This window comes from Barbus barbus, assembly GCF_936440315.1.
Source record: "Barbus barbus genome assembly, chromosome: 42".
NCBI lineage: Eukaryota > Metazoa > Chordata > Actinopteri > Cypriniformes > Cyprinidae > Barbus > Barbus barbus.
The window spans coordinates 14,699,841-14,716,959 of record NC_136720.1 but is presented as its reverse complement, the minus strand read 5'-3'; the positions used below and the strand labels follow the sequence as shown (position 1 = coordinate 14,716,959).

Genomic DNA, 17,119 nt, shown 5'->3' with positions numbered 1-17,119 from the left:
AGTTTTTGTCAGTTGCTTTAGCTAATTTTCAAACAGTTTTAGCATTATCTAAATTGTTTTATGGGGCACTTTACATGTCTACAAAATGCATTAATTCCCCCAAAACATTTAATTCATGCTTCATCATTCATGCATTTTTCTTTGTCATTGTGCATTACATACATTTCATTTTTTGTTTTACATTTTCTTGACACTGACTGCTTAATATACTATAGAAGACAGTTTTGTCTAGCTGAATGCTATTGTGTATCACACTAAGCTTTTTGATACAGATTTCAACAGTAGGTTAGAAAGTTTAATGTGATAGATTATGCACATTTGTAATGTATACAGAACATTTATTTTTGTAGAAATGTGTTACATATACTGTAAATAGAAATTAACATTTGCATATATGTCTGACAGATTTTGATATCTGAATGAATGACTTTGCATGTGATGGCAATGCTTAAAAGTAATGAAGAGTATGACAATTTCATCAGTTTTGATCAGCAAGCCATGTGCATTTGGTTACTGTGCAAATTGTAGTTACTGTTTAGTATGCATATGCCAAAACATATGCAATTTGCTTAAATGAATAACAAATTCAAATCTGGGGTGAACAAGAATCTAATTGTTTAGGGATCTAAAGCTATTCATTAAATTAAAAAAAAGCTATTGAGAAAACTTACATTCACCCACTTACCTTAACTGCATGCAGGTACAGGGTGTGTTTTTTGTTCAGAAACAACTAAATGGAGCAAATTAATATTTTTAACTTGTCATTTAAAAATTAGCATGACTTTCATATAAAAAGGCAGTATTTGCGAGAATTCTAATGTATACCCACTGATGGACATTGTTGGTAAACCAAATAAATAAACTAGTGAGAGTGTAAAAAGTGTTTTCAAGAATTTATTGTCCACGTCATTCACAACGCAATATACTGACTTTTATTTTGAAAAATACAAATCCACTTCCTGGTCTCCTGTGTTTAACAGTGGCGACAGTGTGTATAGTTTCTTAAAACCAATGCACTAACGTTATCCACAGTAAATATTCCTTGAAACGCATAAATGATTACATGTAGTCGTAGTTAATCAGTATTCGTGATAGGGCTACAGGAGGATTATTTTTGTGTTGCTCAGGACTCTTGTATTTCCAGTCCCGTGATTGGTCAGTCTCCCTGTTAATGGTCGCGTGGGGCAGAGAGGGCTTCTTCTGGTGCAAACAAGAGAAAGTGAAAAGAAGCAGACTTATGGTCAATCAGGGGTGAGTTACCAGAAATGCGTTTTCATACAAATGGCGTGTTATTCATAAATATTCGAGGCGCTTTTGATGCTTGAATCGTTCAGAAATATATGTATTCCATTTCTTGTGTCTATTATTTAATGCAACTCTTACATCAAGCAATAAAGATTGTCTGTGCATGAAAATGGCTGGCAGGTCTCATTGCCTTCAGTCTTAATGGGTAGTGTATTGATACAAGTTACTATACTGTTGAAATAATGCATCTACTATTACAAAATTGTTTTAATAATTAGTGTTTTAGTCTTATTTACCAGTAAAAATGATGCTGAACGTCTTTAAAACAGGCTAATTTTATTTGAAAAGCTAAATTGCACAAAGCAAAACTCCCAAAATTGTTGGTTTATGCTTTTAAACTAGAATGACACTTTGCCTTTGAAGAAAAATAAACTTTTTTCAATACATAGTCTCTCAAATCTTATTTGTTTATATATTTTTACTTACAAAGAAAGCAAAAATACTGATTTACTGTCTCCGACAGTCATCCTCATCTGTGATCTTGAAGAACTGCATAAAATGGCGAAGAATCTTGGTGAGTGTCTCTTGTTTTCGACATTCATTATATACACTCTTGTTATTATACACACTTGGTTATTTGTGATGGAAATACAAATATGATTATTATATAATATGTTTTGAAAGTGAAAAGGATGAATTAGACTGGAAGGATGTTTCCTAATGCTCCCTTGAGGTGTGAGGCAGGTAAACATACTGGTGTGACTTTCATCATTACTTCTCTCTGTGAAGCTCTGCTCATTAGCGATGCAGAGGTGAGAGACACAGGGAATTATACAGCAGTGGAACCTGGAATCTCAAGGGAATACTGTTAAGGGCTTGTGTGTTTTGCAGAAAATTAGTGCATTGGAAGGCTACATGCTCTCTAATTAATGCGCACAGGCTTTTAGTTCGAGAATGAGACTCAAGAAAGTCCTGTTCTTCGCAGATGATGCTCAGGCAGAACTGGATTCGGTGGAGGCAGAGTTGGAGATGGTGGAACTGCAGATCTCTGAGCTGCTGGAGAAACAGACGAAGCTGAACTCCAGGAAAAACAAACTCCTGCAGATCCTGGAGGGAGCCTGCAGCGCTGCGCTGCCCTCTGGATCCAGCAAACCTCCCAAACCATCATTCAGCAAACAGGACCTACAGTACTATGAGGAGTCAGGTATCACTCATTCACAGTTATCACAGTTAAAATAACTAGTATAGTGCTGTTCGCAATGCATTTTGTTTCAAAGCAGCTTTGAGGCGAATGAGGGTAAAAACCTCTGGAATTAATTCAGCAATGACACATTAATATGATCAGGCAGCAAAGACATTTATAATGTCACAAAAGATTTTTGTTTCAAATAAATGCTGTTCTTTTGAACCTTCTTTTTATTAAAGAACACATGAAGAATTGTCTCCGTTTCCACAAGAAAACCTTGTTTTCAACATTTGATGATAAGAAATGTTTCTTGAGCAGCAAATCCGCAAATTGGAACGATTTCTGAAGAATCATTTTACACTAGACTGGAGTATTGGCTTATTTAAATTATAGTAATAATTCACAATATTATGGTTTTATTGTATCTCTGAACAAATTAAACCTTGGTGAGCATACAATAAGAGACTTATTTCAAAAACATAAAAAATCTTCAACTCCAAACTTTTGAGCAGTCTAACCCCCATAGTATTTATTGTTAAATGATTATGTTTTGTGTAATGAAGTGAAATTACAGAGATAATATGAGTAATCTGTGTAATTTTTATTTTTGTTGCTTTGTCACCAGATTTCTCATGGTCAAAAGAAGTTCAGGCGAAGCTGTGTAGCGTGTTCCAGCTCTCCAAATTTCGTCCCCTGCAACAGGCGGCCATAAATCTCAGCATGTCAGGGAAAGACCTTTTCCTGGTAATGCCCACTGGACGAGGAAAAAGCCTGTGTTACCAACTGCCAGCCCTCTGCTCTAAAGGTAAATGCTCGCGCACACATATTTTAATGAAGAATGAATTTTGAGTACTCTAATGTGAATTCCTGTGCATGTCTTTGTATGGTTGCATTTATCAGGTTTTACATTAGTTATCGCCCCATTGGTGTCTCTAATGGAGGATCAGCTGATGTATCTGAAGTCCGTTAATGTCCCGGCAGTAACACTCAATGCCTCCAGTACAAAGGTACAGTATGATGGATGTACTGGACAGATTTGAGTCACATACGACGCTGATGTTCATGTTCATCTGCAGGAGGACTCTAAGCGGGTCTTGGCAGGGATGATAGATAAAAACAGCCCCTTCAAGTTGCTCTATGTAACCCCGGAGAAAATCGCCAAAAGCAAACTACTGATGTCCAAACTCGAAAAGGCCTACAACATGGGTCTGCTGGCACGCATCGCCGTTGATGAAGTTCACTGCTGCAGTCAGTGGGGGCATGACTTCAGGCCAGGTGAGATTCTGTTTCACCCAAACGGAGTAAAAAATCGTATCCCATGATTGAATATGTCATTTATTCCTTTTTTTAGATTACAAGCTCCTGGGTATCCTAAAGCGCCAGTTCTCCAAAGTCCCTTTGGTCGGACTGACTGCCACAGCAACCAGCAACGTTCTTAAAGATTGCCAGAAGATTCTGTGTGTTCAAGAACCCATCACTCTGACAGCACCGTTCAACAGACCAAACCTTTACTATGAGGTATGCTTATCAATTATTTAGCTCATATCGCTGCTAGAAAAGTGCAGAATAAGCCAAACGGATCAGAATAATTTGTCATCTCACTTCTACAGGTTCGTTTTAAAGATAACCAAGACTGTACCGACCAAATTGCACAACTGATTAGAGAAAGATACAAAAACCAATCAGGTAAATCATTTGAATTGCTAAAGGACTAAATTTCCCTTCACACCAAGAATAAATATAAAGATTTAATAATTGTTCTATTCCTGTGAGAATAGGGATGTCCACTTCACAGATATATTGATAAACACAGTGGAACAATATTATTGGAATCACTTTTGGAATCACAATATATGTTATATTTGCAGGAATCGTGTATGTGTTCTCCCAGAAGGATGCAGAAGTTGTGGCTACAGACCTGCAGAAGAGAAACATTCTTGCTCAGCCATACCACGCCAACATGGAGCCTTCAGACAAGTCTTTGGTGCATCAGCGATGGTCCTCCAAGAAGATCCAGGTTGCACCTGTAGAACTACTGTTGTTGTTGCCTGTTTTTTTTTTTTAATGGCAGCGGCTATTTGCACTAAGTGTAAATAGCGATAGATGCTATTTACACCAAGTGAAAATAGCAATATTTTTTAACGATATGCTATTTACACTAAGTGCAAATAGCTATACAGGTACATCTAAAAAAATTTGAATATGGTGAAAAAGTTAATTTTTTCTTGTAACTTATTTCAAAAAGTGAAACCTTCATATATTTTAGAATCATTACATGTAAAGTAAAACATTTCAAAAGTTTTGTTTTAATTTTGATGATTAGAGCTTACAGCTCATGAAAATCAAAAATCAGTATCTCAAAATATTAGAATATTTACATTTGAGTTTCAATTAATGACAATCCCTACAGTATAAATTCCAGGTATCTCTTGTTCTTTGAAACCACAATAATGGGGAACACTGCTGACTTGGCAATGGTCCAGAAGACTATCATTGACGCCCTCCACAAAGACGGTAAGTGACAGAAGGTCATTGTTGAAAGGGGTGGCTGTTCAAGGAGTGCTGTATCAAAGCATATTAAATGCAAAGTTGACTGGAAGGACGAATTTGGGTAGGAAAAGGTGCACAAGCAACAGGGATGACCGCAAGCTTGAGAATACTGTCAAGCAAAGCTGATTCAAACACTTGGGAGAGCTTCACAAGGACTGGACTGAAGCTGGAGTCAGTGCATCAAGAGTCACCACGCTCAGACGTCTTCAGGAAAAGGGCTACCAAGCCACTTCTGAACCAGAGACAACGTCAGAAGCATCTTACCTGGGCTACGGAGAAAAGAACTGGACTGTTGCTCATGGTCCAAAGTCCTCTTTTCAGATACAAGTAAATTTTGCTTTTCATTTGGAAATCAAGGTCTGGAGTCTGGAGGAAGACTGGAGAGGCACAGGATCAAAGCTGCTTGAAGTCCAGTGTGAAGTTTCCACAGTCAGTGATGATTTGGGGTGCCGAAACGTCTGCTGGTGTTGGTCCATTGTGCTTTATCAAGTCCAGAGTCAATGTAGCCGTCTACCAGGCAATTTTGGATGTACTCTTTACCTATCAGCCAACATGCCTGACCTGAACCCCATATGGAACCTATGGGATATTTTCAAGAGAAAGATGAGAAACAGTCAATCCAACAATACAGACGAGCTGAAGGCTCAATAGTGCCTCAGCAGAGCCACATGCTGATTGCTTCCATGCCACACCTCACTGATGCTGGAATTTGTGCTAAAGGAGCCCCGAACAAGTATTGAGTGCAGAAATGAACATACTTTAAAGAACTTGAACTTTTCTGTTTTGCAAATCCTTTTTTTGATTGATCTTAGGAAATATTCTAATATTTTGAGATACAGATTTTTGACTTTAATGAGCTGTAAGCTCTAATCATCCAAATTAAATAAAAAAAAAAAACTTTTGAAGTGTTTTACTTTACATGTTATTAATCTAAAATATATGAAAGTTTCACTTTTTGGAATTAAGTTACAAGACAAAATTCCGTTTTTTTTTAATTGCCCTCCTGTAATGTAATGTTTGTGTTTGTGTAGGTGGTTGTTGCCACTGTGGCTTTTGGGATGGGCATTGACAAGGCAGATGTGCGATTTGTTATCCATCACACCATCAGCAAATCTATCGAAAATTACTATCAGGAGAGTGGACGTGCAGGTAGGCAACAATTCATCCACACGTTTTATTTTTTTATTTTTGTAATTTTTTGAGATTGCAATTTTTAATAAACGTCATAATTTGGTGTCCGACTTCTCCAATTATTTTTTCCTTTTAAACCCCGCCCCTTTCTTGCATTCAGATCAGCCTCCATCCAGTCAACAACTGATGGATAGAAAAACAAAATTCAATAATCTGTTTTACTCTGATACAATATGCTGATATAATCTGTTTTACTCTGATATATGCTGCAATGCGGGCGTATTTCCATTAACATGAAATCCAAAAGTAATGTCTGTACTTTATTCATTAAATCATCATTCATTTTATTTTTATTCCAGGACGGGACGATGGCTCAGCAGACTGTATTGTATTCTTCGGGTTTGCAGACATCTTCAGAATAAGCACAATGGTGGTGATGGAGAACACTGGGCAGCAGAAGCTACAGAATATGGTGGCATATTGCCAAAATGTGGACCGGTGAGTCAAAATACGCAGAATATGTAGGATACCACTGTTGTGTTGGTTTCTGAAACAAGGGCCTTCTCTGCCTCATAAACTAAGCAATTTTACATGCAATCTGTCAATTTGTCATCAGACTGGCTGGACTGCAAATCTGTGCTAAACTCCAGACCTTATACATTACTTCAACTTCATGTGGCTTGTTGGTTATATGATTGTTTATTTTAGGGTTGTATATTTATAAGATATGACTCGTGTATAATATAGGTGTCGTCGTGCTATGATGGCCATTCATTTTGATGAAGTTTGGAATGATGAAGAGTGCAACCAAATGTGCGATGTTTGTCGGCATGGCAACGGTAAGAGTCTCTCACATTCGTTTTTACAAACCTAACTCTACCAGTTTTTGTCAATCGGGTGAATTATTAAATGGTGTGATTTATTTTTTATTTTTTTTCAGACTACATCACAATGGACATCACCAAACATGCTCGAGATGTTGTTACGATAGTAGAAATGGCCAGCTCTATGGATGAAAAGTTGACCCCTCTGAAAGTCTGTGATGCTTGGTTGGGAAAAGGGCCTGCTAAGCATCGCAAAACGATAAAGGTCACGTCACTGTCACGCTTGGAAGTGGAGTCCATTATCATCCATCTTTTGTTACATGGCTACTTCAGGTATTTTCAGACAGGTTTGATGGTTTAAGTAGAACTAGATAAGCTACTTTGCCTTTGTAATTTTGTTCTTTAACTCTGCCCTCTTTCATTCACAAGTGAGGACTTTAGCTTCACTCCCTACACGACCCACTTCTACTTGAAGCTGGGCCGTAAGGCAGCTCTCCTGAAGAATGGCAATCACTCAATCACTATGAAAATGAGGAGAGTGATGTCGCACTCTACTGTAAGACAATCAATAAATTCAGCAGATGTTTTCATATTTCATGTGCAAGCAGTCCTGTTTTTTTTCATAGATTCTAGCAAATTTCTAGATTTAAACTTTTCCTAATGGTTGTATGAGTGCCAATACTTTCCTGAACTTCTTTCAACAGTGACAATTGGCCAGATTCAATAAAAAAAAAAATTCTCCTCTGATTATTTTCTTTGTTACAGTTATGCTACTTGGTAATACAAATATTTGTTTGCTCAGTTTTAACTGAACATTTCAATTCACAACATTTCACAACAATTCAATGTGTATCAAATCTGAGAGTATATGTATTGAATCTGGACTTTGGTCTCTGTTTTGTAGTATTTGCTGATCTTTTGTGTTTATCTGTTTTATTATCTTTATCTTCCAGTCTTATTGTGTTTCAGGTAGATGCCATCAGAGTGTTTGAGGGCTGCATCAGTTCACTTAGTTAAATAGCTTTTTAGTATCTAGTAACTAACATATTCATAAAGTGTTTGCTTGATTTCCAACATTGCAATTTTAACACCAACCTACTCTTAAAAAAAAAATAGTTTATGCAGTTAAATCAAGGAAATCTTTTCCACACAATGAGGTACTGTTTTTACACTATTAGTTACAATTTATTTATGTTAAGACCTATACTTATATTCTAAGTTTCTATTATTAGAAAAGCTTAAAGGCAGAGAAATCAGAGAAAACCACTCCAAAAGAATATTGTCTCAAAAAAGTGATTTCAGTGTGGCCCAGTTGATGCAAAACCAAACTGGACTTCCTTTCAGTTTAAATGGCTCACAGGTAATGCATTTATCACCCTCTAAACAACCCCGTCCCGGCAGTCAAGGTGGAATTGGATCAGCTACAAACAGCAGCCCTCTGTGTACAACATGCGACACATGACTTTTTCCCATCATGAGTAAAACCTTTTCTGTTGGAGGTGTCACTTCAGCTACATGATCTTTCATTGAACATGCAGTAACCCCTTGTATCTCTTGTTCCCCTACAGTTTCTAGTGCCAACCTATTCAAATGACTTTTTTTTTATAGTGCCCACCGACAGGTAAAGAGCTGTTGTGCCACCCCACAGGTAAAGAAAGTGTCAGAAGGTGCCGGGGAGAAAAGTAGTACCAAAGTAGAAGGAAAGAGACCGGCTGACAGTGACGACAAAAAATCAGTGTCCAAGAAAGTCAAGACTCTTCCTTAGTTCGTAAGGAGAAGAATCAAAAAGTACAGTTGATTTATTCCATATTCACAAAACAAAAGCATGTAGGCATGGCCTAAGAAACATTCAAGAATTTAATGAGGGAAACATCTACCACTTTATCATAAACATGAGCACAAGCAAGAAAAAAAGACAGTCACCTATTATGATGGTTATTGCATCCACATCAAACCTCACATATTTCTTGGCTATGAAATATGATTTGTCTATTCCATGGTGTTTTGATTTGCATGTTGTGTTGTAGACAAAATGAACATTACAATTGAAACTAACTATCTTTAGGAGATAGTTCAGCCAAAAAATTTAAATGTTTATGATTTACACACCCTTAAGTTGTTCCAAACCTGTATGACTTTCTTTCTCCTGCTGAACACAAATAAAGATATTTTAAAGAATGTTGGAAACCAAACCGTTAATGGTAACTATTGACTTCCATACTGGAGAAAAAAAAAAAAAACAATTTTGAAGTTGATGGCTACTACCACTGTTTTGTTACCAGCATTCTGCAAAATATCTTTGTTTGTGTTAAGCAGAAGAAAGTAAGTCATACAGGTTTGGGACAAGTGGAGGGTGAGCGTATGACAGAATTTTCATTTTTGGGTGAATTGTCCCTTTAATTCTTTGCATGGATCATTAACCCCCTCTCTAGTTCTGCATTTCTCTTAAAGACAGCTCTACTAGTAATAAAATCTAGTAATTTCTTCTCTTTTCTAAGGATGAGACACAAGAGGACATTGAGACAGCCTTGATTGATGTGTCCAACATGGCCATTCAGAGGCATAACAAAACTAAAATCCATAAGAATCACCAAAACATGGAGAAGAGACTTGCTCAAAACCACATTGAAAGTCTTGCTTCGGAAGCAAGTGAGTACGTAAAGCCAACCTCAGTATTTGAAGTTGATGTCGAGGTCAATTTTGTAGAAGAACAGAATTGTGAAAGTGAAGAAGAGAACGGTCTTAACTCCCCTGAACCACAATCTTCTTCACCGAAAAAGAGGCAAAAACAACCGTTAACTCAGAACTGCGCTGCTAATGCTGACCAGGCGAAGGCGGATCTGGTTAGCGCTCCTTCTGAGCTCTCCATCATCTCTGCAGCTGCTGTAGAGGAGCTACACCATCTGCACAGTTACTATAGGAAACAGTTAAGACGGATCAACTACATTTCTCATGAGCACTTGCAAAGCTCCCAGCCTGGGATGCTGACCTGCATGAGAGAGCCCTTCAAAAACCTCCGTTTCCCATTGAGGACAACCATAGCTAGAGGTGCCAGGAATTTATGGACTCGTGTTAGTATGAGGAGGAAGCTCATACAGTGAATTATGTTCCCTTTCTGATTTCTGTTGCGTAAGTCTGCTTTTTTTTTTTTTTGTAGTTTGAAGATGTAAGTAATCTTTTCAAGAAATAAACTTGTAGCTGATTTTGACAAACACACTTTTAGTCGTGTTAAGTCATTGTAGATGAAAAAACTGCCAATTTTAACTTCTATGGTGATAATTACAAAGACTAAACTTACTCTCTAAACGGTGATAATTACAATTTTATAACTTTTACCTTTATAATTCACATATTTCAAAGAACCATGATTGGTTGCTGGATTTAATTTCGTTAAACTTGATTGCTTAGGATTTTAGAGACAATGTTGCAGTAATGAAATAATCTGTAAGGACAGGTACCTTTTTGTAAAGATATTAATAGTTTATATAGGGCTGGTTTCACCTGTTTGATATCAGTGCTGCTGCAGCCAAGTCAGACTCCTCAAGTCAGCAGGACGGTTCGATCGGGGATGAGCAGAAGCCCAGTTACACCCAGCACATCCCCGCCAATACCAAAGTGATGCTCATCAGTGATATCGGTGAGGAGTTTGCGTATGACACACTCAAATTTCTGAACCTTTTTAATTCATGCAAATATTGAAGTGTTTGTGCACTTGTAAGATGAAACGGGCGCTGTGAGCTTGTCGTTGGCTACACAGATTGGGTGGTGCGGGCGTTCAGGTGGGAGGAACCCTCTGATGTTTCAGTTTTGAGCTCTGGTCAGCTGGTCTTACTGAACAAATGGCTTCTGGAGGGTCAGGCACTGATCTAGATGCATCAAACATAATGTCAACATGAAGTCAAACGGTTACAGCCTTTTTATGCGCTTTGACCAGGTTGACAGTCACTCGGTTAACCCAAGTCCAGAAGGTCTACCTGAACTAATGATGTCTCAGCCTGGCTGTGGCTATGCGATTCTGATGTGCTTTTGGGCACAAGAGGGCGCTGCAGGACCTGGGGATGAAAACACAGCAACTCCTAGCAGGTCAGAAAATCACAATAAGGATTAATGTTACAGCAGTACTAAATAATTCAGAGCAGAACTGGTTTTTGGAATAACTCAGCTTGTATATGTGTAAACAGGGAGGGTCCTTCCCGAGACGTCGTCCTTCATCTTACCACTGGACGCATTCATAACAAGAACGTGTCCACTCATTTGATAGGCAGCATTCGCAGAGGTACTGAGAATAATCCTTAAAAACTTTGCAGCTGGCAGAATAAAGTATGCATATTAAATAATAAGATTCAATCAATAGTAGTTCAAATTTTTACTTGCTTTGCCAACATTTTCACTGGCTCACCACAAAAATGTAAAGAAGTAGCACACATCCCACAAACCCAACTAGGGCTCAGATGCAGGACAAAAAAATCTAACTATAACAAAGGAACAAACGTAATGTCGGCACACTGAATTAACTGCTCCATAAAAATGTGTTTTATTGCAATATATATTTTATTTCTGTATGTAATGTGATACCTAAGTTCATTTGTAGCATGAAAAACAATAGATTTTTTTTACTTACTGTAATATGAAATATGAAATAATTTGAACTTAATTAATGGCCACATTTATCGCTTATTGGCATGAAAATAATAACATTTCTTAAATGATGTATATACACATTTTAAATTATTTATTTATTTAAAATATCATTATTTTAATAATAAACTGCGTATATATAATATAAACTATAATATGTATACTGTAAGTGATTAATCATGATTAATTGATTTGACAGCCCTAATTTAATTATACTGAATCATTTCTTATTTGGCATGAATCATACTTATTTGATATTTTTACAATTATATATCTGACTAAATAAATATGTCAAATTATATAATTTAGTTTATATTTTAATAAAATGTAAAAATGAAATATGAAATTGTGTATATAATGTATTTACATTTATTAAGATGTATTTTAGATGTATTTTGTTTTAATATTGGTCCATCACTAATCACAAATAATTTTCACAGTTTCAGCAAACCTTATAAAGGATCTTGTTTTTGTTTTTGTAGGTTCTAAGGATGATTTGTCTAAAGGTGGCTTGTTTGCTCTTTGCACTCTAGACGGTGAGTCCAGATTTTAGTCCACCACCTCATGTCAAGGGTTATTTGGTGTGGAGAGAACATGAGCCCATTGTGACAGACCAAAGCACACGCTGTGTTTTTCCACAGGAGAGTTTTTGGTCACTCTGGGCTCAGGTGTGTATGAAGATTGGCTTGTTACTCTAAAAGTGTAGGCTTGTTCTTCACATTTTTCTCCATGGCCACTCAGTGGATTGATGTTATCGATTGGTTAGCTGTTGTTGTTTTTCATTAGCTGTTGTGGTTGTTTTTCACTGAACGGTGATTTTTCAGGAACGCTGAAGCTCATGGACAGCTCCAAGAAGCTCTTGTGGTCTGTGCAGGTGGATCACCAGCTTTTTGCCCTCCAGAAGCTGGATGTCACTGTAAGTGAGATGATGGCACCAAAAACTATTAAAGTCAATGTTAAATACACTTAAAATATCTTTATATATTATTGCATTACATACAAAAAAAATCATCAGCAAAGAAATTGTGCTAGAGCTTTTCTATGTACATGTTTCAAAAACCTGCTCTACCTGATGTGTTTTTGTGCATTTATTCAGGGTGATGGGAAAGAGGAAGTGGTGGCCTGTGCTTGGGACGGCCAGACTTACATCATCGATCATGCACGTATGTGAACGCATTCTGTGCTGGTGAGCTTCTCTCATAGTCTTTATGAGGTTGAATCTTACCATATCCGTCAACATTTTGTGATCATACTTGCTTTTAAACTGAAAAAAAAAAAGAATAATTGAGCATAACATGATTTCTAAATGATCATGTGACACTGAAGACTGGAGAAATGGCTGCTGAAAATTACACGAGAATAAATTACATTTTAAAATGTATTCAAATATCAAAAACATTTACGTTAAATTGTAATAATATTTTAAGATACTACTGTTTTACTGTATTGTCAGTCAAATAAATGAGACTTCTTTCAAAAATATTAACTAATTCTAACTTAACAATCAAAATTTGCATTACATTAATCTTTTCTGAAAAACTAAGTGTATTTATGTGAATATACTTATATGAATATGAATATTGAGCACTTAAATGTGCTTAAATGTAATGAATATATTTCTATAAAATGCTTAAAACTAAGGACAGAAAGACGAATTTTCTCTTAATATAAATATATGTAAATAAAGAACCAGCTGGGTGGGAAATATCACTTTATTTCTGTACCTCTCTCTTTCACTTCTGCTTGCACCTTCCTGTTCTTTTAATCACCTTTTTCCCCTCTCTCTTTTTCTCACTGTGGTGCACATCGGTGATGTATTGTAATTGTTACATTAAGAGGATTATATTGATAGAGAGATGTGTTGCACACAAAAGCATCATGACTTGCATTCAGGTTGACACTGAAAGGCACTGACTCATGTACAACAAAGCCTCACACAGTACGTATAGTGTTTATCAGCTCATACACCTGTGTCTTCATTGTTGTCTTATGAAAATGCAGAAAGCAAATGTGGAGGCAGTGTGTGCTCATTAAAATTCAGCCCCAGTCTCTGTGAGTCTGCTGTATGATGGGAATGTCGAGGAGAGGTGCTGTGCTTTCACGCAAAGTCTCTCTGGAGAAAAACATATTCTAATGCTAAACAGATCAGACGCCGTGTGAAACGTTACGTGGCCTTGTGCATACAACCCTGGTGAATTCCTGATTGGTAATTTCCATTTAAAAGTGTAAACAAAATGCAGAGGTGTAGTTTGGTTGAAGAAGCACTCATTCAAGATTATCAGCCTGAAATGTGTTGATCAATGTTTTTATGTTAGCAAGTATAGTAAACAGAGCGTTTGCATAAATTTACATATTTGATACTTTGGTTTTTGACCAATTTAAATATTAAGCAACAGGTGCTATAAATGTCTACCACATGACCATGTTCATGTTATATTGATGTATCTTGTGGTTTTTAAACCTTAAAACTGATTTCTGGTAAGCAAAAGTGAAAAAGTGACGTGACATACGGCGAAGTATGGTTACCCTTACTTGGAATTTGTGCTCTGCATTTAACCCATCCAAAGTGCACACACACAGCAGTGAACACACACACACCGGGAACACACACCCGGTGCTGTGTTTATGCTGCGGCGCCCGGGTAGCAGTTGGGGGTTTGATGCCTTGCTCAAGGGCACCTAAGTCGTGGTATTGAGGGTGGAGAGAGCGCTGGACATTCACTCCCCCCACCTACAATCCCTGCTGGCCCGAGACTCGAACCCGAAACTTTGAGTCTCTATCCATTAGGCCACGACTTCCCCAGTAACCTTTACAATTATTAAAAGATAAAGTAAAGAACAAGGATACATTTTTGTTAAATGTTTATTTTATTTTATTTTGAATGTGAAATATATATATTAAAAAGAATATGTCTCTCTCTTTCTCTCTCTCTCTATTTATCTATCCATGTAAACAAATGTTTTAAAAATTGTTACTATATTGTGTATTTTAACATTGCTGAAATGCTGTATTGACCAATTACAATCCAAGACTGGAGAGATCTGTATTATAAGATAAATTATATTGAAATGCAGTTGTTTGCTATTATTGTCTTTATCCTTATTATATTACTTAATGGTTGATGATACTGGTTATTTAACATTAATATAAAATTATTATAATAAATGTAGTTTAATGATGATTTAATTTAATATTATTTACAAAAACAATTATATAAAAATATTAAATATAATAGTTAATTTAATTATATTATTTAAATTATATGTATAAAATGTAAGTTATTTAAACACTATTTTATATTTTTCATATGTAGTAATATGGGGCCATATTTACTAACAGGTTGCATCAGAGCAAACCCTGGAGTTAAAAAAAACAAACTTTCTTTAATAGTATTACATGCAGTAAAAAAAAAAAGCAATGAAAAGACATGGACATGGTTATTTTTTACAACTGACATGTGTCATGCATTTGTTGGAGTTTACTTTTCAGACACCTTATTTATGGGAGGAGAGCATTTAAATAAATCAGTGTGATATACTGAGGTTTGTAGTAGTCAATTTACTGATATTTGCGCCATTGTTTAACACCCAAAAAAGCTTGTCTTAACTGATTTTGCGCTCAACATGAATGCAATAGTTGCTAATTTGGTCTTGGTAGATTGTGTTGGTCATTATGGAAATGATCTGACTGCGTCTGTGTTCTGTAATTTGTGAATTGTCAGTAGATCACCTGTTTACTCCCATTGCCACTTTTATGGGATTTTGACTCCCATTTATTAATTTAGTCTAGTCTTTAATGTAATATTTTCTTTTATAATGCTTTTATTTTCTCCATTAGGCCAGTATGCGTGTAAAGATGGGAGGAACAGCCCCTGCCTGGTCTATGTGAGCTTTAACCATAAGATCTATGTGTACTGGAGGGTGGAGCTGGAGAGGATGGAGCCCACCAACCTGCCGAGTGTGCTGGAAGAGAGACCTGAATATCCAGACCTGCTTCACAGACTGGGAGTGGGTGAGTGGACGTCTGTCTGTGTGTGATTGTTTGTAGAGCTCAACATTGCTCACAATCACCATCTGGAGGAGCCGGGGAAAAAATAGGATGTATAAGCGAAATCAAGTTTCTGAATACATTTATAACTGTACAAAATCAAAATTATGAGTAGTAAACGCATATCTACAAAGCACATGCCATTATATAGTTATGAAACGCATGTAATTTAGTGTTGAATCTATGACTGGTTAAGAGAGATGATATTGTGAATCAATACTAAGTTTGCTTTGAACTCTAGTCTAGAATTTTACTGTGTAAAATGGCAACCTGGCATACAAAAATATCTCTGTTGTAAAAATAACCCTGCACTGATGTCGTTCTTCTGAAAGTGTTTAAATGCGAATTCCAACGAAGAGGCTTTTAGAGACTCTTGAACTCATCTTCTTGTGCCACATTTCAATTTCTTGAGACTCGGCACAATTTGTCTTCATATTCGAAAGCGTTTGACTGGGCCGAAGGGGGTCAGGTCATTCTGCTCACTCAGACTCCTGCCACATGCACAGTTGTTAATGAAAAGCCAGCTTGACTTCCTGGGGCCACTGTTAATTATTCATCTTCTGAGTCTGATGTGCTCCCACAACGTGATTTTCAAAGCGTGATTAGCTTACCGTGCCACGGGACGCAGCCGCTCTGAACGCCAGCAGGTGAGAGGAATCACGAAAGATGGAGAGGTATAGTTGGTAGACGATTTGTGATGATTGTAGGATTAACTAGGTGGAGATTCATGCCAAACAAGGCACATAAGGTCAATGTGTTTACAAATAAATGAATATGAATTTTATTCTATTCTATTATATTCACATTACTTGGTCAATTTTGTTTAACAGATGTGTTTTTCTGTTAAACTGTTTTTTTCTATTCAGCTTTTATTTCTAGGTTATTTACTGACTTTTTGATTCCCAGAGGGAACATTTAAAAATTATGGGTTTATCAAATATTAATTAGTAGTAAATTGGATTAGTTTGTTGTAGTTGAATTCTACTGAATCTGTAAAATAACTATTTTATGCAAATGTATTCAAAGGGATATTTTAAAAAGCATTAGGAGGCATGAATAGTAATTAAGGCTTTTTGGAGCTCTTCTGAATGTTCCTTGTGGCATTTCCAAAATATCTTAGATGAGTCTAAAATGGATTCTGACAACAAAAAGGGCTCAGTTCGTGCCCATTTTTTTTTAAATTTATAATTAATTTAAGTAGTGCTTTCAGCACATTTCTATTCATAACACACACACATGCTGGCTTGAAATATGCTTTGGTTTGTTTCTACACCATCTTCAGTGTTTTGCATCCTGCAGGAAAGCTGAGAATCATCACCAAATGGGCATAACTCATAATGGGTGTGTGTATTTGTGCACCTTACAGATATCAGTGATACAGGAGCGGTTCATAAACTCATTGGAGACGTGCTCTAAGGGAACATAGGGAAAGACGACACAGAATGAATCATGACTCATGCGCACGACTTCATTTCTCTAAATAGACCTTTAATAAAAG

At 36.6% G+C, this 17,119-nt stretch overlaps 2 protein-coding genes and 1 pseudogene across 6 annotated transcripts; all 3 read left to right on the top strand.

Moving 5' to 3' along the window:
- Nucleotides 1-934: 934 nt before the first annotated feature.
- LOC306861180 (ATP-dependent DNA helicase Q1-like) lies at nt 935-10,152 on the top strand. 4 transcript variants are annotated; one of them, XR_013783455.1, is made up of 16 exons: nt 957-1,251; nt 1,769-1,819; nt 2,231-2,449; nt 3,057-3,236; nt 3,332-3,438; nt 3,508-3,706; nt 3,783-3,949; nt 4,042-4,117; nt 4,300-4,448; nt 6,013-6,130; nt 6,472-6,610; nt 6,860-6,951; nt 7,053-7,269; nt 7,366-7,492; nt 8,545-8,724; nt 9,435-10,152. XR_013783455.1 is itself a non-coding variant. In XM_079403314.1 (16 exons), the coding sequence occupies exons 2-15, from the start codon at nt 1,804-1,806 to the stop codon at nt 8,699-8,701; spliced, it is 1,923 nt and encodes a 640-aa protein (XP_079259440.1). In that variant the 5' UTR covers nt 957-1,251; nt 1,769-1,803; the 3' UTR covers nt 8,702-8,724; nt 9,435-10,152. The 4 variants fall into 4 exon arrangements, 3 of the variants coding, with proteins under 3 accessions (XP_079259442.1, XP_079259440.1, XP_079259441.1); XM_079403314.1 differs by having other exon boundaries at nt 8,585-8,724; XM_079403315.1 differs by lacking the exon at nt 957-1,251 and having other exon boundaries at nt 1,747-1,819; nt 8,585-8,724.
- On the top strand, nt 9,483-10,152 carry LOC306861183 (uncharacterized protein; the record flags this gene model as incomplete). The annotated part of the gene is made up of 1 exon (XM_079403318.1): nt 9,483-10,152. The coding sequence occupies one exon, from the start codon at nt 9,483-9,485 to the stop codon at nt 10,035-10,037; it is 555 nt and encodes a 184-aa protein (XP_079259444.1). The 3' UTR covers nt 10,038-10,152.
- Nucleotides 10,153-10,726: 574 nt separating this feature from the next.
- Nucleotides 10,727-17,119, top strand: LOC306861181 (KICSTOR complex protein ITFG2-like; annotated as a pseudogene). Its single transcript has 6 exons — nt 10,727-11,019; nt 11,118-11,212; nt 12,057-12,110; nt 12,399-12,490; nt 12,671-12,760; nt 15,412-17,119. The product of its transcript is annotated as a KICSTOR complex protein ITFG2-like (transcript).

Excerpts from the sequence above, each read along its gene's own strand:
- LOC306861180 (XM_079403314.1), top strand. Across the intron at positions 3,950-4,041 it reads GACCAAACCTTTACTATGAG|GTTCGTTTTAAAGATAACCA; the intron begins GTATGCTTATCA and ends TCACTTCTACAG. Across the intron at positions 4,118-4,299 it reads AAGATACAAAAACCAATCAG|GAATCGTGTATGTGTTCTCC; the intron begins GTAAATCATTTG and ends TTATATTTGCAG.